We start from the raw sequence: 25,347 nt of genomic DNA on the forward strand, positions 1-25,347 counted from the left end.
GGAGACCAGTAAGAGGAAGAAGACCATGAAGAGAAAGCACAGGCTAGGAGGTCCAGAACAGCAGCCACCACCATGACCACCATGAAAAACCTGAGGGCCAACACCAGGATTGCTAGGAGTAACAGCACCAGAGGATCCAGAGGACCAGGAAGAGGATGACCAAGATTAGCTGGACCATGAACATAAGGACAATGAAGATCATGAGGACCAGCAGGACTGGGACCCGAAGAATGAAAAGATTGAAGAACACCAGGGCAAGAGCACCAGAAGAACAACTAGGAGGGACACAGCAATAAGCACCATGGTAAAGATAATCCTTTTAACAGGAGTAGGATCTCAGGAGGATAAGGGCTACTTATGGCAATGGCCAATACCTAGATGACCAGGACCAAGAATATGTAGATGAAGACCAGGAGGATGATTTTGAGGAAAATATGAGTTGACAGAGAGGAAAGAAGAATAGATGATCAGGAGGAAGAGACCTAGAAAAGGAGAACATGAAAATCAATACGAAGATTAAGAGAACTATTAAAAGGAAGACCTGGTAAACCAGGAGCATGAAGAGGAAAACCTATAGGTGGAAGACCAGGAAGAGGAGAATGACCAAGAGGAGTAGAGGGACTATGGCAACCAGGAAGTCCAGGAGCACTAGGATTACCAGGTCCACCAAGAGGACACAACCATCAAGGGAATCACAACGGGACACGCATCAGGAGAACTAGGGACAGGAAAAGCAAAGGCTGTATGATGATATGAAAAGGAAAGAGAGATCAACAAAACTGATGGGTACCATTAAGACCAAGATTAGCAGGAAGACCAGGAGCAGGAAGACCAAGGCCAGGAAGGAAAGGACTAAGATGGCCAAGAGGATCTAGACAGTGCCATAAGAAGAAGGAGTATCAGACAGCCAAGAGAACTAGAACCACCAAGAGAACTAGGACAACCAAGGCAAGGGCCATCATCAACAGTGGCTAAGAATACAGGGCCTACGATGACAAGTGAGTCTAGGCTACATGTGTTAGGGCATGCCCCTGTTAAATGCTGAACATGTTCTCTTCTGGTTCCTTGATGGACTAAAATCCAACATCTGACTCCAACAGATAACCTCTACAGAAATCACTACGTGGATCTGAGAGATCTTAAGGCACTGTGAGTCAAGAAAACAGAACAACCAGGAAAGAAAAAATTAGACATAAGCACGGTCATCTGTCAAAATCTACTTGTGGTCATATGTATTTAGAATTAGTACACAAGAGAGCTCATTCGCACACCAACCCACTCTTGCATTCAGACAGAATTTACACTTTGAAGTTTGTAATTCACCACTGACCATCATCATTTGCACAAACTGCCCTTTGGCCTCATCTCAATTTTCTTATCTCCTTGCAGACCCTTGAGTTGTGCATCAAGGCAGCTGTTACTAAGAGTTGCAGAGCACTGAATGGAACTGTGCCAACCGTGCTTGCCGTCCTGCATCACCTGGTAAGTATATACATGAGGACAAACAAAGCATATCAGTGGGAGGCGACAGACATTTCCTGTGTAACATATTGTAACAAATAACGTTTCTCCTTAATCCAATTTATAGTAGGAGTGTTTTTAAAGGACATTTGGGAACTCTCTTGCATAAAATATTAAATTATAATCCATAAAAATCCTATATGAACCAATTTGCTTCTAGGATGCTAAGAAAGAAGACAATGGATATAAATCTGCCAGTGTTGAGAGCTCCTCTGCAAGAACCACCCATAAGTCTGCCTCCCGGCAGCTCTGGCTCTGATAATAGGTAACAGAGGAACAGAGTGACAGGGAAAGGGAAGGGACCCAGGGGTAACACCAAGGATGGAGACCTGAAAGAAAAAAGCTGTACCCAATAACAATGGTTTACAACAGATACATAATACTAACAAAGCTTATCTCGGAGGTTCAATTGTCCAGTTAGACTTTACTATATAACATATACTGGACTCTTCATGACATTCCCAACAACAGTACACCCAATCTTAAATCTATATATTTAATAATAATAAGGCTATATCATATGCATTTGATTAATGCCATCAATCAAGGAAATTCAGTATTTATCCCACTAAGGTTCCTAAAGTCAATATGTGCAGAAACTACCCCACAATTTAGTTCAAATAATCCAAATACACAACATTTCTGGAATATCCTTACAATCCAAACTTGAAGCATTCAAGACCCCAGTCCACATATAAGAAGGCCCTCTGAAAACAGGTGCACAACTTGACGGCCATAAGCATGAAATTCCAAATAGCAATGCTGGCACGTGGAATCTGGAATGAATGGGAAACAAAAGACAAGCATCTCTGATGAGGGCCAAAGTGCGAGAACTGAATGCCGGTAAAGAAAAAAAAATGAAGTGGTACAGCAGAAACAGCAAGTGGCGGCGAGAACAGAAAAAGGCCCTAATGAAGCCACTGACAGAAACACTCGCTCCCCACTCTGCTGACTAGAGACCTGGGACGCAAAATGGGCAAAAAGTGAAGCAAAAAAGGCCTGCTCTGAAAAGCATGCAACCCACTATGCTGGCCAGACACCGTAGGACTCAAAAGGGGAACAGCTTTACCGTCCCCAGAGATAAACCAAGATGAAGTGTAACAACAGCCTTCGTCTTGATTACGTTGAATAGCCGCCACTAGTGCCAGCTTTGTTAAAAGCATTAAGTACCACTACCTTCTGCAATCTCGCCAGACTTCTAAGTCTACAAACTATCCTAAAACCATAGGAAACTAAGGCATCCATCTTAGAGTGGTATCTGAGAATTTGCACTTCCACCAATATCGGGCACCCTGAATATGCTGTATTCCACACAATTAATTTTACTGTAGCGTGGTATGGATCATGGCCCCACAAGTCCTGACAAACTCCTATGCTATCATTCCCCCACTGGAAGTTATTTGCTGTCTTGATGTATGGGATTGGCTTTCAGATAGCCTAGCTTCCATTATTATTTATTATGGCTTTGTTATTGGCAGATCTGCACACCCTCAAGTGGGGTTTCCGATGAAACAGAAGTGCCACTCAAGTTGTCCACGGCTATTATCCTGTCACTGGGTGAGTTGGTCATAAATGTATGTATGTATATATTTGTGATACTGCAAGTATATATTGGCCTTTACTAGGGATCAGGTCCTCTGTAACATTAATTTCTGTACACTGCCCTGCACGTAACTTGATTGTCTTAAAAGATACTATTGCTTCAGTATTTATCTCCCCACCCAGTACATTGGTTGGCTTGCTACTGGAATATGGTGCCCAGTTTACTATATACAGCTATAGTAGTCACATGAGTACCATGTGCTCGTAAGATCATAATTAAATGTTGCAGACCATTAATAACATACCTCCTGGACATGCGTTGAAGAATGGCCTTGATGGGCTGCTCCCCGGCATTGAGTTCCTTCTTGCATAATTTTATGTTGTGTTATTTTTCAATTATGTCTATTTTTTCTTTTCACTTTACTCTTGCAGCCCATTCTCACTCTAGTGAGGTCCATAAATATTTCGAAAGTAGCTTGATGCAGATAGGTGCAGAGTCCCGTGCCACAACATTACAGCTGCTCTGCAAGCTCCTTTCGGAAACTGGTAAGACTGTCAGTGGGTGGGTGGCAGTGTGTGATTTAGGCAGGGAAAATAGTTAAAGGGATAAAATGCTTGTCATAGAATCCAGAGCCCTAAGTTGTATTCCCAACTTACTCCCTTACTTGTCCAACATGGTGCAGCTATAAGCAAAATACTTCAATTTTATATTCTTCAGCTACATTAACTGCCAACTTTTCCTGGTAGAGCACTGCAATTTACGAATAAAGTCTTGCTTACATCAACTTCAATTATGTGAATCATGGTGAAGAAATAAAGGAGTGCCACTGTTTTCTTTTCGGTTAATTGTTCCCATTGTGAGCCATTAATGGGACAGGGACACTGTGAAAACCGATCCTGACATAGACACTGGACAGGAACAAAAAGGGAAATAAAATATGGAGCAGGTCGACACAGACACGCTCAGTGGTACATGATGACACAGACATGCACGGCGAAACAGGAAGGCATTGATAGCCCCATGGGGGTCACAGTCACAGACTCACAAACCAAAACTGAAAGACAGGACCCTCAGGGTGGTGATCACAGTTGATAGCGGAAACTTCACTACTTATGTATTAATCTTGATCTTAATAGACAAAGTCAATATCTATGTGTTATGAACATGTGGTGTATGGCTTTATTTAATAGATTCAGAAGGTGCCTTTTATCTGGATGCTGTCCGTCACGTGCTTGAGGATGACAATCGCAAGGTACCATCAAGCTAATATACGTGTGTTAAAGCACTTTCATAATTAGCAACTCAATCTAATTAAGTTATGCAGTTTTTGCATAGTGCAGTAGTCCTACTTACATGGACTCAGAGCTGTGGTTTGCACACCACAATCTGTTGACTTTCTCCAAGGCAAGTCTTCAGTGGAGGTGTTGGGTCATGCAACCTCCAGCCATTTCTGTCAGTTCAGTGTGTCTTGTGTTCCATTGTCTCCCTGTCCAAGTGGACATATCCCAGTTTTCCTGCCCTAGTCTGTGTCAATGCATTATTTTCAGACCCAATCCCAGAGTTTGCTGATCCCTAATTGTTTATTAAATGTGTGTTGAAAGAAAGTTTGTGTATGCTGTTAACATATTTGGTCTGTATTTCACATTGAGTTGATCTGTAATACCCCTCACTGAGGAGGAGAATGTTGATGATCAAATAAGGGGTTTTGAAGTTCAGAATATTAATATCTCCTCAAATCTTTAACAACCGTGGTGTAAGGTATTTCAAATGTCTCTACCAAGAATAATATTTGGGCTATGTCTCAGCGAAATCTCACCAAACGTGGATCGATAATACAGGATAATATTCAATGTGCACGTTTGAAAAGTCTGATTGTGATATAAAAGATGTATTTTATGGAGAAATTGGAATATATGTGACTTTCTTGATGCCATGTATGTCCACAATGTGCCTGACTTCAGTGCCATGGAGAAAGCAAGTAACTCATTATCAGAATCACCATTTTCAGCATGTTAGCAAGCACAGGACATAGGCACAAAGGAAAATCAACAAAGCTGTTTTCTTTTGATAACGAACAAAAGGCTGTATTGCCATAACTTTGTCTCTATTGGATTCTCTTTGAGAGGTGTATTGGGTTTGTCATTTTTAACCTCAGGGCACGATATAAACCAAGTTATCCTTAGATATTTTTCAGATTAAACCAGGAACATCAGAGACAGGACTCTGCTAGGAATGTTAGAATCACAGAAATCAAGCATGGATGTATTCTTTGGCAGTTGAAGCCATTGTGGCCAGATTATGCAAATATACAGCGTACAGAACCATGTTAGGGATGTGAATTTTAACTCAATACTGGATACAGGAGACTGTGACTATTTACGGTCTTGAGCCAAAACAACGACTTGAAAGTGATATGGATCAACCAAACAACAAGGTGTGGGACAATGAACTCTAAGTACTGCAACCCATTTGTTATCTGCTGTCCGTGTTGGGATGTCTGCTCAATCTTACAGGTGGAGTTAGACAGCGGCCATCATTCTTCCCACAGACGACTCTAGTTTTTTTTAAATTCCCTCAGCAGTGGAATCCACAGCCTATTGAATTCTCATTTGCATTTTTGTAATCAATATCAGGTCCTGAGAGCTTTTTGTTGGTTGTAACCTACCTAGGCATATTTTGCAATGTTTTTTTTAAAATCTATTATCAAATCTCAGGCACCTATAGAAGGTGTAGCCCACCTGGAATATTTGAATATTCCCTCAATCACACTTCAGTCAGACACTCTGTAAAAACAGTTTAATTAAATTGACTCTAGTTTCATTCTCAGAGTGTCATAATAGCCCTTTTTGCAACATACTTTAAAAGGTTGTATCCAGGTACTGGCTTTCCACACATAAAAATGTATATCTGTCTACTCTGTGGACAAAAGGAAGGAGAGAATGCATGGTTTTCTCACACTCCCTTGCTACTTTCTCACTGGAATGTGTGATTTTCTCCTATTCGTACACCAAAAGGGTTTCTCACTAACCATGCTTACCTTTTTTCTCAATTGCAGGTTATTCTTGCCACTTTAAGATTGATGTCCAGTTTAACAGCCAAAGGTTTTTATGATGTTAACGGAAGAGCTGTGATGGATTATGTGCTTAAAAAAAAACAGCCTCCTTATCAAAGAGCAGGTATGTGGCAGATGTACATATTTGGGTAGGTGAATGTGTTAGGGAACAGCAACAGTAGTCAGCACGCAAGAAATAAGTGGACCTTTTAGCCCCCTTGTGCCCCAATGTAGTTACTTTGCCATATAATATACATTGGCAGTGTCACATATTTGCCCCTGGTGGTGGAATATAGACCTCATGTCCCTCTCGTTAGTTCCCATAGTCTCACCTTGACATTCTATGTTCTTCATTTGAGCTTGATGTTCCCTACTTCCACTCCAGTGCGTCTTTCTCCCTCCGTCACTTTTATGGGTGTCCCTTATCCATTTGTCTGCTTACATTTGCACCTGAAATTCAGCAGCTGCCCATCAGCGCCAACACTGTACATGCCTTTTCTTCATGTCTTGTTCTTCCAGGGTGCCCATGATGTGAACCAAACCACTCAAGTGAATTTACTTATAGCTTTCACTTTAAGAGTCATTCTTCCAGTACACCCAATCTATGGTTTTTCTATTATAGTGAAAAGTTTAACCTAGTGTACCCTTACTAATGTGGGGTCTGAGTTAGTGATCTCAAATGAAAGTGGAGTCGTTGTCCCGAAGTTCAACTATTGCAGCTGGTTTGATTCGTACTGTGGCACTTCTGGCAATTTTATAACTTTATCCTGCTCTTATGTTGTGCAAAATCGTCCACTGTTGTGAACAACGAGTTTCAGAAAGTGGTCTGATAATATCCTTTAGTTATTCTCTTTCTCCTTCATTGCCCTCCTCTTCCACAGGCCTCATGTATGATTTTGTATTGGGCACTTCTTCTGTTTCTTCTCTTTTCTTGGACCATCTCAAGTCATTTGGGAACTTACACTTTGATCCTATCTCTAGTAGCTGGAGGACACACCTGTCATCTGACTAGGGGCCAGGAATGGGTGTTGGATCAGTGCTCTTCACTGGTGCTTGTGGGGCTGCAGGTGATATGTGGCAGCATGGGCAATGGCAGGTGGCATGGTGTCTGAAAACTGCAGTATTCTTGGCTTTGTCAGTGTCTCTGGGAGAATAGGCCACAGTGGTTTATGGTCTCACCAATTCCTCCATAACAGCCGAGGTGCCATGACCTTCTTGATCACTGTGAACCAGGTAGGATTTCCTCAAGCTTGGCCAATGCATCCATGTTACAGAGTAGTTGTACCAAGATGCACAACTCAAGTCCATGCTCAGTAATATGTGTGGGGATTGGGCACCACTGATGACGTCTGGTATCCATCTCCTTGCGGCCTGACCATAATCCAGAGTGTCTGCAGTCCATGCTTAGTCATACTCTTGGGTTCCCATTAAGCTCAACTAATAGATGAGCCAGACACTGTCCATAGTTTTTTTTACCACAGGCCAGAGGCATCATGCCAGGAACAATTCAGATGCCTGTCCTTATGTTGCATCGCATTGTAACAATGGTGCTTGAATACCTAGATCCCATTTTAGTAACCAGATGCACATGTTGACTGGCATGAGTGCAAAGAAATAAGATGCTCAGACACTGTGAGAATAGGACTCGCTCCATACACGTCTCAACAGCAGTGCTCCCATGCAGTATATAGGCCTACCACACAATCCAGCCTATGTGAGACAACTGGCCCTTAGACTTTGCCGGGGCTAACTGGGAAATTTCTTGGGTGATTGGGCAAGGCACATGGGCATTCAGCGAATGCACTGATAAGCTGTGTTTTTCACTGATAATACATTATCTAGTGGGCTCCTTCCTGTTACATACCCCGCTTTATCGTTGAAATGCCTAACAGGGCAAACTACCAAATCCTACACAAAGTAGCACAAACATACTTCAAATCAGTATTTCATATCAGCACTGCCTCCCAAAAATGCAGTTCCCGGTTTTGTCTTATTGAGTGTAAGAAGTACCATAATGTAGCACATACTTCCCCATCAAGCAGCAAGGGGAGGGCTCATGGGGCATCACAATCTTTGTAGTGAGCAAGAGAGACTACCTTGTGGTGCCAGGGGTGCAATGTGTCAGATGTAGTGCCCAGTGCATCAGAACCTTCAATATTATAAGTGAGTCCACCGGTATTTTCACTGTATATGAATGCTATACACTTCTCCGCCAAATGACCATATACTTTTATTCTCTGTAGAGCGGAGCATGGGTGCATAACCTCATTTATACATTTTTATTTACATGTTTGCGGCTAGTGGTTTTAATTTCACATTTGAATTTAAGCCAAGAGGTTCTCTCTGTGCTTACAACCTTGATTTGAAAATTGTGATGTTTTCACTCTCAAATCTCTTGACCCTCCATGAGGAGAGAGAACACAGTGAAAATGATGTGAAAATATATGTTACTTTACTTCTCTTGCTTTTCCACATTTTCACAGGGCATTAGTCACATGGATCCTGAATCTGATGTTGAAGAAGAGACCATCCACATCCAAATCTTTCAGCTCCTCAATAAAATTGCATTACGCCATAAAAATACTGACGAGGTAAGTGAGAAGGATGTGAAATAAGGTGGGTCAATAAACTAGAAGTGTACAAAATATAAATTGCAGAATGTCCAAAGACTCCTCAATTCCCAGGTTATCTTCATTATCCTCTAACTCACATAATAGCATGTTTTAGTAAAGCTCTCTCTGCTGCATGTTTGTATGTGGGAAATATGCACATAGTGATCTGAACCATGAATGCATGTTTAAAATGCATTCTTTTTCTACCCAAGTCGTTACCATGATTTGCCTTCGGGAAAGCACTGGACTTTGGAATAGTATTTACTATTCCAACTCCAGTCTGTGTAACTGTAGGGAAAGAGTTGGACTTAAAGCACAACATTAGTCCAACAACGCTTTCCTTCAGGAAAGTGGTTGTATTGGCTTGCTTGATAAAGGAATGCATTGAAAAGACACATTAGGGCACGAACAGCAATTACGAGTCTTGCAGGGCAATGTGTTGGGATCTTAAATACCTTAAAAACATCTTGTCTTCCTGCCAGAAGCTGCCAGAAAGACAGTGGTCCAGTCTTTAATCATGTTGAGACTGTATTACTGCATTGTTCTGTATCGCGGAGTGTCACAGGCATGATGAAGAAGGCGACAGTGGGTGCAGAATATGGCAGCTTGGCTGCTATTTCATCTGCCTAGACACTCACCATCAGCCCCAGCTCTACCAATGCTGCTCTGGCTTCCGTTAAGGCATTGGGTATATTTCAAAGCCATGTGCTATTGTCACAAGATTCTCAATCATAAAGGCCCTAAATATCTTCACCTCTGATCACACCTTATCTTCCTAAAAGAAATCTGAGATCAGCTGATGCCTCTCTTGCATCTATCCCCAGAATCAAAAATGCTCACATTGGAGGCCATTCCTTCAACTACTTGGCAGGCAAGATGTGGAACTCCCTACCACTTTGGCTTAGGCAAGATAAAACTGAAATACGATATCGCAAGAATTTAAAAACATGTTTTTTCACGCTAACTTAGATTAGGGAAATTCATATTCTTACTCTGTATAATAGGACTGATACCCCAGTGCTGGGACACGCAGCTGACGCAGCTATATGCTTTATAAATCTCATTATTATTATTATTATTAGTGGTTTGGACCAAGTTGTTAAGGCACAGCGTGATTTGAGACGCGATGTAAAGTCTGTTTCCTCTGCTGCAGAGATAGAGGTCTGCTGTCCCATGCAGTCCTCATTCCCAGCATTTCCGGCATTCATAGAAGATTGTCGAATCCTACCTCATTTTTTTTAATGAGGCAGGTTTTCCAAATTAGTCTAAATAGCCACTTTGAAACGAGATTGAATGGCACATCAGTCACATTGCAAAACATCGCTACTCAATCTGCATCTCCTATTTGCTACTTGATACATCAAGCACCAATATTTCATATCAACAGGGTCGTTCATTCCCAGCCATAGCTTTGCACACTCTGGCACATTTATAAAGATAGTTCTGTTTTGTGATTGTTATGAGGATAACAGCAGATAATGAGATCATTTACAAAGCAGCTCACTCACAGGGTTTTTGGAGAATAAATGTTGCACTCATTCTCTGCAAATAATTGCTCGGATATAGAATCACGGATTGTAGCATTGAACAGGGTTGGTGCTACATCAGTGCAATACCAGCAATCTGTCTTGGACCCCATCAGCAAGGAATTGTATCAGGAAGGGGATAATTCAAATGTAGCCCCATCTCCAGAAGACCCACCAGAAACCCTCCCACCGGCTATGACTGTTTATCTGTGGGAATGCAGCCTTATTAAATACTAATGATACTAATAACACGTTTGCTGCTCTTTCTTGCAGGGATTTTGGAAAGAGATTTTGAGATACATGCTGGAAGAGGACTATACTTCATCTGTGCCAGCACTGTGCCAGATGCTACTTGTTGTAGATAAGAAAGCAAGCATCAACTTTCATGAATGTGGTGAGTCTTAAGCATCCTACTCATTGACACAGTGGGATCTACCATTGAAGGTGGTTAATGCTTCCTCCTCCACTCCCCAGATCCCCTCTTACTTTGTCATGATCAGGCATGAGTTGAAGAACCAGTCCATTAGCTCAGGATGTTATGGTTGAGTTACTATAGAATGTGGGTGTCAATATTTCAAATAACATTTATTGCTCTCCTTTTAGAGATAGATGTGTCTGTGCTGATGTTGCTGCTCGCTGTGAGCCTTATTCATAAGGAATTAACTAATTGCTGTGCCTCAAGCCATTTGGCTGTGCCACGCTGCGTTAATTCCGCAGCACCGGGATGCTTCATATCTACAATGATATAATGGATCCCTTTGCTCTCCCAGTGCTGGTGCATAATTAGCTGCCATGCACCTATGAAGGCACCCTTGTACCATGGTGCAAGGGTGGCAGCGTCACAGGGATGATTGTTTTTGTGCAGTAAGGCATATCTTTGTTTTTATGCAGTTAGGCATACCTTTCTGCACAAAAACAATCACAATAGGTAATTTCCTCTTCCTAAATGTGCTGCAGTATGCAGTACGCGTAGAAAGAGGTAAACAACGAGGAGAAATAAAAATATGTGTTCTTGTTGCACCTCCCTATACCTCCCCCTGGGGAGGTGTAGCATTCTTACAGATTTCCAGGTGTACTATTTCTTGTAAATCTGGAAATGCGGCAGAAGCCTCGGGTGTTGCGCAGGAAATCTCACAGCAAAACCCATGGCACAACTGTTCCACACAAAGTGTTGCGTGTAAAGGGGCCATATTTACAAGGGCATTAAAAGCCACACGGGGTGGCTTTACCTATCCTTGTAAATATGGAGCAGCAGGTTGCACTGCTGTTGTGTCTCAAAAAGTGATGCACAGGTGGCACAAAGGGCTTTTAAATAACCCTAATATACTTTTTGTAGTTTGCCAGACATAAAGTGACTTTCCTGTTTGTTTCAGCTCTTAGTCTGGTTAATGCTCCTACCCCCTAAATGAAATGTACTAACTGTCCCAGGTTTCCACACACCATGAGGCTACTGAGGGCTCTAATGCTCCTCTTCAATCCTTGGAGTATTCTTGCTCTCCATGATGTTACTTCTGTCTAGTATGTTGATCATACCCTGCTGGGTATGGTACCTATTTATGTGTTGTTACTTTTGCCGACAGCAACAGGGATGTATTTTATTTCTCTATGGAGTTACTTTTAGTTATGATATTTGTCTCTGCAATGTTTCTGGTTCAACATTTTGGACTTCAGCTCCATACTAAAATGCTAGTTATTGGCCCTCACTTGTAAGCAGGGATGCATGCTCAATGATGGTAAGTGAAAATAAATATTTTGACTGACTCCAACGTTACGAAGGAGATTCGCATCTGGTGGTGAATACCTGTAATTGCTATAATTCCAGGGTTCCAATTAGCTCTCCCCGCTCAACTTTCCAGTGGATGTGTTGATAAAGTGCAAGTGACCTGGGCAGATGGTATCATAGTCTATTTATTTGTCACTCATGTTAGGAGTCCTGAGCAGAATTGAACAGGCAAAATATGTGCTCGTTCTTGCTTGCCCCAGGTCGTTAACCTTATTAGAAAATAGATATGCAAGAACATGCTCTGGAGTCCTCTTTTCTTCTGGGGTATCCGCTGTCAGAAAATGGCTCCCATTTTTCCATGGTCCTTCAGGATGTAAAGCACGTCCACGGCTCATGACGCATCCTCTCTTATCCACTGGAGTCTTCTATCCCTCAATGAAAGCTGTAGCAAGAACCTATGCATGGCAGCTGAGGTAGCTCCTCCTCCAGCTTTCATTCCTTGACAGCAACCACTAAGGGAGGGAGGAAGAGAATTGCAGCATAGGCTGTCAAGGTACTGTACACCCCTGGGCACTCCTTAGTGGTAAGGGTGCCTTTGCCAGTATTTTCAGGAATTTTAAAGCGTTCTCATGACCGCTAGAGGCTCGTTGAAATGCCATCCATCACCCATCATCTTCTTTACAGGTACTACTGGGTGTCTTAAGTGTGTGTGTCAGCCATGTGTCTTCCTTTGGCAAGTATTGCTCAGTAATTTATGGATTGAGTATGACATATCTTCGTTCTTTTGTACCTAAACAGCTAAAGAAATTCCAATACACAGACTCTTCATAAGATTGCTGGTGAGTGAGTATCACATTCCACCCCCATCATATTCCACCAGATCCCTCTTCCCAAGTTGTTTGCTGCCATTTCTATGCAACCTGCTAATAGAGATCTTAAATTCAACTCAGCTTTTTTCCTTTTGAATTTGATGGTTTTATTTCCAGTAAATTGGTTATCAGTACGACATGCTACTTACATTGAACAGAAACAGCCAAAATGTGGTTGGTACTAAGTACTGCGTAGAGAACAAGGTAGCATTTCCAGAAGTTTTAGGCTAGAGAATAGGAACTCATCACAGAATCACTTTCTGAATTCTTTGTTGTGGGTTTTCAGGTAATTTCTTCATATCCTCGCTGGGATGTCGAAAGGGGAACTTCAGTCTTGGCTCTTCTTACGCGGCTGATTCCTGCAAATTACCCATTTCTAGCAAAACTCCTCAGAAAGAAGATCCCCCCGCTGATAACATATTTAGAAGGTGAGACCCCAAAGCATGAACCAGTGAGCACACAATTTAAACAAGTGTTAATGGCATTTCAAACAACCATTGACCAATGACAAAGCCATTAAGTCTGGTGTTGGCTGCTAGCTTGTAGACCTTGTCCACTCATGTTTTTTTCACGTTTTTATAAACTTGTATTGTGGTGGGAGATGATGCCAGGTTCATACCAAGATAAAAAATACTGTTTTGGTCTCAAAAGGTCACATTCTTAATAAGTGAAAATAATGTGTGTGTGGGTGTGCTCCTTGTGAAAAAGCAGAATGCCATTGTTCACAGTGAAGTTAGCCAAAGACAGAATTGGCCCATGATGTATGCTGTGGAGGACAGAAGAGAATGTGAATGATAGGACACGTTAGACCAGCCGATGAGGAGGTCTAGCTGAAGGCTTGTATAAGTAAGCAAAAAAAGAAATAGTCACAGTCTTTCTTTGTAGCTGGCCGATGCCATACTCCAAACCGTATGAGGCAATAACTGAAACGGAGTCAGGTATCTTCTTGCAAGTTCTGGGTTACTTCTGCATATAACAGAAAGGCAGTTGGCACATTGGTTTGCCGAAAAAATCAGTTTAATACAAAGCTTCTGCCATGAAGCGCTTCATCTGTCAGACGCAGCCTTGATCACATAAAAATGCGGCATCTTCGTTCAGTGTTTTAAAGTACATATGTGCCAAAAAATTCCATAAGCATAGAAAAAAATATTTCTTCAGTATATCCAAGGTCAACATTATTTTAGAGCACTACCTGTTTTGGCACCTTTTCTTTTATTTCAATTGTGACTTAATGTAACAACTCAGTAGCACCAACTCTTCTAATGACTAAACTTGAAACAAAAACTCCTGGTGGCCTCAATACAGAAAAGATTTTGCACACACATTTATAAACACCAAACGCTCTCTCTGCGTTTGTATTAGAAGTAGGTATTAGTCAGGGTACATGGTAGGTTAGATTAGTCTACTCGGGCATAACATTGTTTGTGTGATGACTAAGGATGAACAGGGTATTTCACAGCAATTAATATGAAAGAAAATGTTAGAACTCTGGTACAACCATATGTTGCAGTTAAAAGTAATGTTTTAAATGTTTCATAATTGAATCCTACTATGTGAGAAGTTCACATGGAGGAACATTTAGAATAGTTGGTGATAATATGTTGTTAATAAATTGATTGATACATATTTCTGTAAGGTTAGTCACCCTTGTTTTCTTAAAAACAAGATTTATATTTCAGCCTGTGTAGCAGATATCATGCGGAAGTGTTTTATTGTGTTTTTAAGGTAGAATTAATTGCAAATTATAATGTCACTTATGTGAATTAGTCGGGTAGTTCCTACAAATCTATAAAGGATCTCCACGTTTTAGACAACATAAACTAAGGGATTGGTGTCCAGACTGATTCCAGACACCCCCAAAGGATATGTTAGTATGTAGACCAGCTAGCTCACAGTGCCACTATAAGCCCCACAACCTTACCAAGGAGAGAATAGTTTCTTGCAACTATCGAACATGAGAACCCTGACCCCTCAGGGATCATGGAAACAGTACAATACTTTTTGCTTGGTCACTTGTGCTCACTTTATCTCAGAGAGATACACAGACTAAATGGTGGGGGTGTTTTCAATAAGTATTTATTGAACCAGAGTCATTCTAGCATAAAATACATGTGCTGCAACAACCACGAGACAGAAACAGATATAGACGATTGCAAGCACCAATAGAGTAAATAAAAAGTAGAATTCTACCATAGTGATAAAATAGTGAATATATGCAGACATATAAATACATAAAGTTAATAGTGCGTACTCCTACGATGCAAACCCTAACTAGATGTACCTAAGTGTACCTAGCATATATGTTGGAGTATAGCCAAGAACCTCCTAGGAAAGAGCAAACCCCAATACCTGATGTGAGAAAGCAAAGGACCCCATCTTGGTCTCAAGTGGACAACCCACAAGTAATGTCAGACGACTGCTAACTGGAGTGTTTGCATGCAGGGACTTCAGCGTCTCGTGTCAGCATAGAATCTTTTTCTCCTCCGGCTTGCCCAGCAAAGATGTGGTACTTATATACATGAAAGGTACCATCAGGGGTTCTACCTAGATGTGCCATGGTACTGTGGGCATGTAAGCCAAGGATGACGATAGTGGTGACCCTGATACAGAGTTATTATGCACAAGATTGTAATCCTGCTGTGATACTAAGAATCCTCATGCATAATAAATTAGGCTAGTTTTTTGAGAAAACTACACAACATTTATGCAGCACCTAACTAGGTAAAAGGTCAGGGCCAGAACTGTTATGTAGAGCAAGGTAGGACAAATGTCGGTAAAAGCTTGTGCGACTACCTAGGACTATATTGGAGTACGTTGGGTATTATAGCAAATTAAGAAGTGTTACAAAATATTTTGGTCTTTGATATAATAAAGGAGTATTTTTCTATGTGTATGTAATTTTAGAGCACATATGCACTTTTTTACTCTGAACCACAACGGCGATCCCCTATGTGATCAAGGCTTAATCTGACAGCTGAAATGCTTATTGGCAGTAGCTCTGTAATAAACTGATTTTCTGCAAACAAGTGGTGTGGTGACCTTTCTGTTATATAAGAAAGAAAACCAGAATATATAAACCTAAAATTACAACCAGATATAAGGAGCTAAAAGTGACATCAAGGGCACATGAACAACTAATGACCTTGAACTCAATTCCCAGGACAGGCTGAGCCAACAAACACATTTTGCACACTTTGAATTGTGTGAATCTACTTCTGCTAGTGCTTGGTATGTAAGCACATTGCCTTTGAAATGTTGCTTGCTATTCACTTTTACTTACATATATTTCTTTTTTACCAACTACTATTTCAGCTTCCACGGAAAGAAACTTTGACTTGGCAAAGTGGAAATGCACGCTTGTTTCAGTAAGGATGAATTGCTAATGAATGTCACACATGACGCTTGTCTCTTTGTTTTCCAAAGCCACTCATTCAGCGTGAATATATGCAGATATTAAATTCACCCCATCATAGTGCTGTTCTGCTATGAGGTTGCAATATTCTCACCATATCCCTATTATTTCTTTGGATTATGATCGTTACTATGATGTTGATTATGATTGTGCACAGAGGGGGAGCAGCTGTACCCGGTACATAACATTTCCCTGATATGTAATGTTTACCAGAGGCATAAAAAACCTTATTGGCCCAAGTTGACATTCATAAAACTGGAAATTGCATGCTTACGACACCTAGTCCTACATGTATCGGAGTTTATCTGCATGTTTTACCCAGGTAAATTACAGGCTCCACAGTGATCATTGCATTACTCATAAATCTGACTGTTGTTGCACAGGGCTACAAATGTAGCCCCTTACTGGTAATTGTTTCCTCTGACTCTTTTTTTATCCCCCAGGATAGTCACACTAGCACAACATTCTTCTTTCCCTGGATTGTCACACTATCACTCTTCCCACTGCATTCCACATTATCAGTAAGTTCATATTCTACAATCGGATAGGCACATGATCCATGCTCCCTATCTTCATTTGAATTGCCACTCTGGCACTGTATGTTTTGCCAGGCCATCACACTCCACTGAGCTTCTATTGTGCTCCTGAGAAGCAATTTTATGTTCCTTGTGTTCAGTCTTCACCCTTGTTCACACGAAATTTACATTCTGCCCCCTTGCTGGGTACCCAAAACGTTTTTGCATTCTGCTTCTAAGTATGTGATATTGTTGCATAGTCCCAATGTATTTTCTGTCTGGATGGCTGCACTGTTGCTCTTTTCACAATAATTTGTGGGCAGCATGGTTTTGTTGCATGTGTTTCTGTGTAAATCACGGCCACTGTCAAGGCCTCCTGTTTCTTCTGAGCACTGATATCACACCACACTATTTAAGCATTGCTGTATGTGTTTTCTGGTTCTTCTGTCCAAATATAATTTCGGCATTACAGAGGTTGTTAGCTGAAGTTTGTTTACCCTTATCTTCTCAAAATCACTGCAGACGTCAGCTGTGGATACTGCATTTACGTTTTTATTACTGCATTAAAGTCTCTTACTGTTTTCCTTGCAGTTCCTGGGGACTATCCTAGAACAAGCCCCATACAGAGAATGGCATGTCTCTTTTATGGAAGAACTCACCGAACAGATTGACAGTTTTGCCCATCATGTGAATGAGGAGGTTAGTGCTCTCAAGGGTCAGTATTGAACCATTGGGGAAGTCAATTTAACACAAAGTCGGAGAAGGGTAGAACTGTGTATTCCATTAGTAAAGGTAATTTTTATAATATGGGTACACAGCATTGGGCTTAGCCTGTTGGAAAAATCAGGTATGGTTCTCCCACTCCCTGGAAGGACTGACCTACCAAGAAGCAGATGGAGATTAACTCCCTGAGGTAATCCTCTCCACTTGAATCAATAAAAGCCACAACATTTCAGGGCTATACTCATTTCCCTAATGGATCTCCTTTAGCCAATAGGTAGTCTTCATGTTAGAGCCAATCCCCATTCAGGGGATGTGAGGCCATATTCATGCAAAAAGCAGTGGAAGTATTGTTCCTATCAAAAAGCAAAGAAGAAAGGAAGGCGGGCAAAGAAGGGGGAATCATAAGGATTATTTCTTGGTGCCCTCACACATCACTGAGGATGTAATGCTTCATATTGGGCTTGCTTCTCATAGGTCCAGCGCTATAATGCCCTACGGGTCCCAAGAAGGGTCACTTTAGGGGAGATCTTTTATTTTTGATGTCTGATGAGAAGTGCTTGTGTAAGGGCATTTTGTATGTTAGGGGTGATGTAAATGTGTACAGTGAAGTAAAGGGAGACTAAAACTATCTAAGAGATACCGAACTGAACTGTAATGTGATGGTTCCCTTGGTAGGATTAAAAAAATATAATTTGGTTGGGGCTAAGACAGGGGCGTGATGTACCCAAGTAGACTAAATCTGTGAGTGTGGTCAGGTTTCGATGGCCTAACAAGGTTCCACAATGATTCGTCAGGACCAAAAATATGGGGGATAGTCCGACCCCACACCTAAGACATGATGTGCTGCTAAGGTATTCCTTTAGAAGAAAATACCTGGTTCTAAATGTTTAGAATTGATCATCTAACCTAGAAAATAAATGAAAAAATAAAGAAAACACTCAGTAAACAAATGTTTTGCATGTTTGGTTCAATGTGTCACCAGAATCGATTTTCCAACTCACTGTATCATAGTGTCTCTAAAGGTAGACATGTGCATGCTATTTTTGGCGCTGATCAGTCACCACAACGTGTAAGTAGTGAAAAACACACAAGTACATATAATATAACAGAATAAGCAAGTGAACATACATGGAACAGACAAAATAAACCAATCTGTGTTCGTGTTACTCAGCGTATCATAAGTGATTGGTTGTCCTCCATTGTGAGTGACGGGTCTTACCCTTTGGATCAATTAATTATGCCCTATAGGTCAAAAACAGAGGGTAGTGCTCAGCTGCTGACAGTGGAAAGAGCTATGATGGTCAGTAAAAAGAAACAGTAAATCAAGGGGACCCAAATGACTTAGTGTTAAAAGAAAAAGAAAATGTTTTCAAGAGAAGCAACCATACTCACATGGTTTCTGCACAGAGAGCACAAGAGACCTACCCTCCTCTGCTCGCCAGGCTCGAGACTGAGCAGAAGAGAAGACCTGTCATTGAAGGTACGGGCAATTGGAGCGATTGTCCTCAGGTGTGGTGTGGGCAGCAGCTGGAAGGAGTGATGACCTAGTGGACAATGAGGAGAGGAGAGGAGGGGAGGGGCGAGCTTGAGCCAAAAGGAGTGAGCTTCTCACGTGCTGATGTAACAGGGGTATCATGCCTCAGTGGCGCCTATCTCAGAGTGTGCAGTGGTTAAATGCTGGGCATCCCAAAGTCACCCATGGTTTTTGTAAGGTGGCCTCTAAGTAGTAAACTAAGACAGTTGAATGTTTTGTTAATCAAGGGTAATGGTAAGAGAAAAGTTTAGTAAACCTAAGTACTCTTGCATATAGAGTGATGGAGAGCAAATCAGGTGCACATAACTCCTAGCGATCCCTCATGGTGGAATCTAGGCATATTGGCATCTGTGTTCATGTTGGAAATCTAGGCCACCTCATGTAATAAGTAACACGAGGCGGCCAAGTGGTCTATTCCCAATGGATTAGGATGCTTGGTGAGCACTATTGGGAAATGTCAAATGAGGAGAAGAGGAAAGAGAAGAGGTAGGCTGGAGCCAATAGGAGCAAGCCCCTCATGTGCTTGTGTAGCAAAAGTATCATCCCTCCGTGGTGGACATCTTGGAGTGTGTAGCTGTCAAATGCAGGCCGACCAAAGTTGTCAATGGTATTAGTAAGGCGGCTTCTGATGGATACAACTGCCAGTGGATTCCTCACCTTGAGAATATCCCCCTGCGTCAGCAATGTTCAGAAAATTCTTTGTAGCTCGCCGGAGTGGACGACGTTACAGGAACGCACGACGTCGCGCGCGGCTCCGCTGACGTCACCGACTCCATAATAGGCCTACACCGGTGTGATGACATCAGTTCCCTTTTTTCCACATCGTCGACGCTGACGGTTTCGGGGAACCTCTGTAGCTGTTAGTAACTTTATTACTGTTTTTCTCTGTTTGGTGTCTTCTTGCTTCTTTGTTTCTCGCTGAAGATGTCATCTAAGAAGACCGGGTTCAAGCCATGTGGGGAGTGCGGCAAGATGATGTCGATTACGGACCCGCGCAAGGATTGTATCTGGTGCCTGAGTTCGGACCACGATGTCAAAGGCTGTTCTTCATGTAAGAAGATGAACCCGAAGGCTCTTCGAGAGAGGGAAGCAAAAGTTCTGGTGGCGAAGTTGAAAGGTAGAAAGGAGAAGAAGACTTCGAGATCGCGTTCGAGTAGGGCGAGGTCGAAGTCGAGGTCGAGGTCCCGCACGGAGTCGCCTTCGAGGTCGTCATCTGGTCATGCTTCGAGGTCAACGAAGAAGAAGCATAAGAAGCTAAGGCATGGATCTCGACATCACTCCGGTAAGGACTCGGAGTCGAGACCGAAGTCGCCTAAGAGGAGGCATAGAAAAGATGAAGTGTCTCCTTCACCTGGTGTTCCAGAAGGTGAGGCTTCGCCCTTGAAGTCGCCAGTGCGTTCTCCGGCTCCGGTATCGGATCCCTCTCCACGCCGTCCCCGGCTCGAGAGGAAGAAGAGGCTCCATTACCTGAGGGCTCGATGACTCCAGTCTATCCGCCTGTGGAAGAGGAGGCAAATCTGGAACCTCCGAGAGAGCATCCTGTGGGTCCTTACCAGCCCTTCCCAGCTCCAGGTCAAGACCCTACTTCGTTTATAATTGCAATGTATGGAGTCTACTCGAGAGCTTTGTACCCCTCTGGTGCACCTTCGGGTCCCATGGGTCCATTGGCATATAATTTAGTAGTCCCCCACTCCTATGCTCCAGCTCCTTTTATGCCATTTATGCCGGCGCCGGCTCGGCCTTGGCATTTCTCGGTGCCTCCGAGGTCGTCGACGCCGATTCCATCGTCGCCGGCTCCGACTCGACCTCGTGAGCAGCGACCTAGGCTTCCGGATCCGATCTCGACGCCCGCACCGGCTCCGTCGGAGTCGGTCACGGATCCGAAAGCGCGACTCTTGAAGGAGAGATCGAGGCGAGAAGCTCAGCGACTTATAGAGGAGTAAAGATTTAGAGAGGCTGAGGCTGAGGTGGAAGAAGGTGAGCTTCAGGAGGACTATTTTGATGATTTGAGGAATGCTAGTGGTTTGGAGCTTTCCCCTGAATGGGAGCTGTCCTCTGTATCTGATGCCGCTTCAAAGGACGTTGCACCATACCATGTGGTCATCAAAAAAGCTGCGGGTCTTTTAAATTTGATTTTGCGTACAGCTGAATACAAGTCTAATCTTTTGACTTAGGTCCTCCATTCCCCATCTTCAGTTGTGGAACCATTGCTTCCTTTTAATGAGGCTTTGACTGAGCCTATATTGGAGGTTTGGAACAGGCCTCTTACAGCTCCTGTAGTGGCTAAGGGTGTTGCAAGGAGGTATAGGGTAGCACCTGGTGATCCTGAGTTTCTATCCTCGCATCCTTTGCCTGAAAGTCTGGTTATACAGGCAGCCTGTTCGAAGAAGACTGTTGGTGCTTTCCCTCAAGTGCCTGGGGATAAGGAGTCCAAGAAACAGGATCAGACTGCGAAGAATATTTTCTCTTCGGCAAGTATGGCTCTAAAATCGACCAATGCCACATGTCTCTTGGGGAGATATATACATGCCCTGATGGACTCTGTACGGCAGTTGGCTCTTAAAAATCCTGAGGACAGCAGGAAGGATTTTAATGAGGTGTTGGCCGATACACAGGCGGCTGCACGTCAAGTGATTCAAAGTGGTCTTGACACTGCTGATTCAGTTGCTCGCATTATGGGAACTTCTGTTGCCTCTAGAAAGGCTGCCTGGCTGAAGTCATCTGACTTTTCTGCGGACATTCAGGAAGCCTTGTTGGATTTGCCATTTGATGGTGCTGGACTATTTGGCAAAAAATCTGATGCAGCTTTGGAAAGATTTAAGGACAGTAGGGCTACTGCCAGATCTTTGGGGCTGCAGTCCAGAGGCTCTGCGACTAAGAGGTATAGAGGTTTTGGACGTTCGTCCTTTCGTCCCTACCGTCAAACTCGTCAGCAGCAGCAACAGAAAAATCCACTATATAAATCCTACAGGGGCAAACAAAGAGCTCGTCCTCGAGGACGTCAAGCCTCCTCCTTCTCTTCCCAACCCCCTTCACCATCAGCAAAGCAGCCCTAGATCCGCCATTCCGTATCATGCGGGTCCTGTAGGGGGTCGGCTTACCCATTTTCTATGGGATTGGGAATCGGTTACATCAGATCTTTGGGTTCTCAATCTTGTAGAGAATGGGTATGCTCTTCCCTTTCGGGAATTTCCTCCAGATTACCCTCCTTGCCAAGGATTTTGCTCAGAGGACCACCTACTTCTCCTGCAGGAGGAAGTCCTGTCACTGTTACGAAAGGGTGCGGTAGAGGTGGTTCCGGAGCAGGTAAGGGGTCAGGGATGCTACTCCCGGTATTTCCTGATTCCCAAGAAGGGTGGCAGACTTCGTCCAATCTTGGATCTTAGGATCTTGAACCTTTACCTGAAACAGGAGAAGTTCAAGATGCTCACCCTTGCTCAGGTTCTTCAGGCACTGCTGGAAGAGGACTGAATGGTGTCGATCGACTTGCAGGATGCTTATTTCCATATTCCTATCCTGAAGACGCACAGAAAGTATCTCCGTTTCACGGTGGGAGCGCAACATTACCAGTTTGCAGTCCTTGCGTTTGGTCTTACTACTGCACGTCGAGTTTTCACCAAGGTGATGGCTGTGGTGGCAGCACATCTCAGAAGGTCGGGTATATCTGTATTCCCGTATCTGGACGATTGGTTGATCAAAGCAGAATCTCCAGAGACAGTGCTCCATCATCTGCAAGTCACAACTCAGTTGTTGTACAGGTTGGGTTTTTCAATAAATGTACCCAAATCTCACCGGGTGCCCTCCCAGCGCAACCTGTTCATAGGTGCGGTACTGGACACAACTGTATGTCGAGCATTCCCTCCACCTCAAAGGATTCTCAACATACAGGGAATGATTCCTTTATTTCACAATGGAGCGGTCGTTCCAGTCCTGAAGGTCCTTCGCCTGCTCGGTCTGATGCCTTCCTGCATTCTGTTGGTCAACCATGCACGCTGGCACATGAGGGCACTCCAGTGGTATCTCCGCAGGCAGTGGTATCAACACAACGGAGATCTCAAGGAGTCTGTGAGGATCTCCAGAGAAGCTGCAGCGGATGTATCTTGGTGGAGCGTGGAAGGCAATCTGTCTCAAGGAAAGCCTTTCCATCTACCTCCATCGGTTGCCACGGTGATAACGGATGCATCCACTCTAGGGTGGGGTGCTCATCTGGGGGATCTGGAGATCAAGGGTCTTTGGTCTCCAGAGGAAAGGTTGCTTCACATCAACCTTCTAGAGTTGCGGGCGATACGTCTAGCACTCAAGGCCTTTCTCCCTTCCCTTCGCGGGTGGTCGGTTCAAGTCCTGACGGACAACACCACCACGATGTGGTATGTCAACAAACAGGGAGGAGTGGTGTCGCAGTGTCTCTGCAGAGAGGCTCTGCGTCTCTGGTCCTGGGTTCAGGACCATCAGATTTGTCTGATGGCAAATCATCTGGCTGGAGTTCTGAACGTGCGTGCAGACAGTCTCAGTCGGCAGTTCTCGGCCGACCACGAGTGGAGGCTTCATCCAGCGGTAGTTTGTCACGTCTTTCGGGCGTGGGGAACTCCTCGGTTGACCTGTTCACCACTCACGAGAATGCTCACTGCCCGTCATTCTGCAGTCTCCAGTATCCGATGCAGGGAGCTTTGAGGGACGCGTTTCAGTTGAGTTGGGGCTCACAACTCCTTTACACGTTTCCTCCCATACCCTTCATTCCTCGGGTTCTGAGAAAGATTTGCCAAGACCGGGCCCAAGTCATATTGATCACCCCGGATTGGCCCAGAAGGGTGTGGTACACAGATCTTCTCTACCTCTCTTCGTGCCTGCCGCTCCGCCTCCCTCTCAAGGCAGATCTCCTCTCTCAGATGGAGGGGCAGGTTCTACACCCCCACCTCCAGACCTTACACCTTCATGCCAGGAGATTGAACGGGGCAACCTGAATTCCTTTTCTCTCCCACATGATGTGGTGGATGGCATTCTATCGGCCAGACGTGACTCCACCAAGTCTATCTATTCTTATAGGTGGTCTTGGTTTGTTTCCTGGTGTGGGGAGAAATCCATTGATCCTTTGAGGGCTCGTTTATCAGCTATACTTCAATTTGCTCTTTCTTTAGCGCAGCAAGGGTTTGCTGTTGCTACAGTCAATGGTTATCTTTCGGCTTTGTCTGAATTTCTCTGCCTGCCGGAGCAGCCGTCCTTATTTAAGTCTCCTGTTGTTTTAAGATTTCTAAAGGGCCTTACGAATACATTTCCTCCTACTCCCTTTATTGTACCTCAATGGGACTTGAATCTGGTGCTTACTGGGTTCTCCTTCTGAACCTTTGCACAAAGTGTCCCTTGAGACTTTTTTCTTTTAAGACGGTCTTCCTGGTTGCTATTACCTTGGCAAGGAGGGTGAGTGAGCTTCAAGCTCTTAGTTCAAAGCCCCATTCTTGACCATTCATGCTGAACGAATGGTTCTTAGGACCAGGGCTGCTTTTCTGCCTAAGGTGGTAACTCCCTTCCATCTAGGACAGTCTATTACCCTTCCTACCTTCTATCCTCCCCCTCAACCGTCCAAGGAGGAGGAACGGCTTCACCGTCTGGACCCTAAGAGGGCGGTGAGCTTTTATCTTGATAAGACAAAGGACTATTGAGTGGATGACCAGTTGTTTGTTGGATTTCTGGCTGTAGAAAAGGAAGAGCTGTGCACAAGCGCACACTTTCGAGATGAATTATTCTATGCATCAAGATCTGCTACGCCCTGGCTGGTAAGGAACCTCCAGAGAGTATAAGAGCTCACTCTACTAGAGCAAAGTCATCAACATCTGCTTTGTCTAGGGGTGTTCCTGTAGAGGACATTTGTAGAGAGGCAACTTGGGCCTCCCTCCACACTTTCGCGAAGCATTACTGCTTGGATACCTTAGTGAGGAGGGACGGCCACTTTGCGTGTTCTGTCCTTCAGGACTTTCTAGTATAGAGGAGTGGACACCCTCCTCCGGGAGTGGGGACTGCTGTGGGAATCTATTCACAAGGTGAGGAATCCACTGGCAGATGTATCCATCAGAAGAACAAGTTACTTACCTTCGGTAACGCTTTTTCTGGTGGATACAGTATCTTTCTGTGGATTCCTCACATGCCCACCCGCCTCCCCGTTGTCCACTCTACTATACCTGAATTTCTGGTAATTTTTGTTAATGTATACATGTTATCCTCAAAGGAAGTATGTTCTTTTACATGATTTACTATGTTATATTCACACTATGTGTGTTAACTTGACTAGTTTGTACTGTGTATACTGTGTATATATCTATTGT

The 25,347-nt window shown here is 43.4% G+C and overlaps 2 protein-coding genes across 2 annotated transcripts in view; both read left to right on the top strand.

The window, feature by feature from the left end:
• Window positions 1–2,358: 2,358 nt before the first annotated feature.
• Window positions 2,359–12,788, top strand: LOC144798126 (uncharacterized). The gene is made up of 8 exons (XM_078668882.1): window positions 2,359–2,364; window positions 3,000–3,078; window positions 3,496–3,609; window positions 4,255–4,316; window positions 6,120–6,240; window positions 8,600–8,707; window positions 10,528–10,648; window positions 12,776–12,788. Exons 1-6 carry the CDS (start codon window positions 2,359–2,361, stop codon window positions 8,605–8,607), a joined length of 390 nt encoding a protein of 129 aa, XP_078525008.1. The 3' UTR covers window positions 8,608–8,707; window positions 10,528–10,648; window positions 12,776–12,788.
• The window catches only part of LOC144798127 (maestro heat-like repeat-containing protein family member 1), a 64,354-nt gene continuing 47,618 nt past the window's right edge, over window positions 8,612–25,347 (top strand). Inside the window, exons 1-4 of the mRNA XM_078668883.1 lie at window positions 8,612–8,707; window positions 13,133–13,274; window positions 16,159–16,211; window positions 17,365–17,472. Coding sequence (XP_078525009.1) covers window positions 8,612–8,707; window positions 13,133–13,274; window positions 16,159–16,211; window positions 17,365–17,472 — 399 coding nt within the window. The remainder of the gene's footprint in view (window positions 8,708–13,132; window positions 13,275–16,158; window positions 16,212–17,364; window positions 17,473–25,347) is intronic.

The sequence above is a fragment of the Lissotriton helveticus genome, chromosome 12 (genome assembly GCF_964261635.1).
Source record: "Lissotriton helveticus chromosome 12, aLisHel1.1, whole genome shotgun sequence".
NCBI lineage: Eukaryota > Metazoa > Chordata > Amphibia > Caudata > Salamandridae > Lissotriton > Lissotriton helveticus.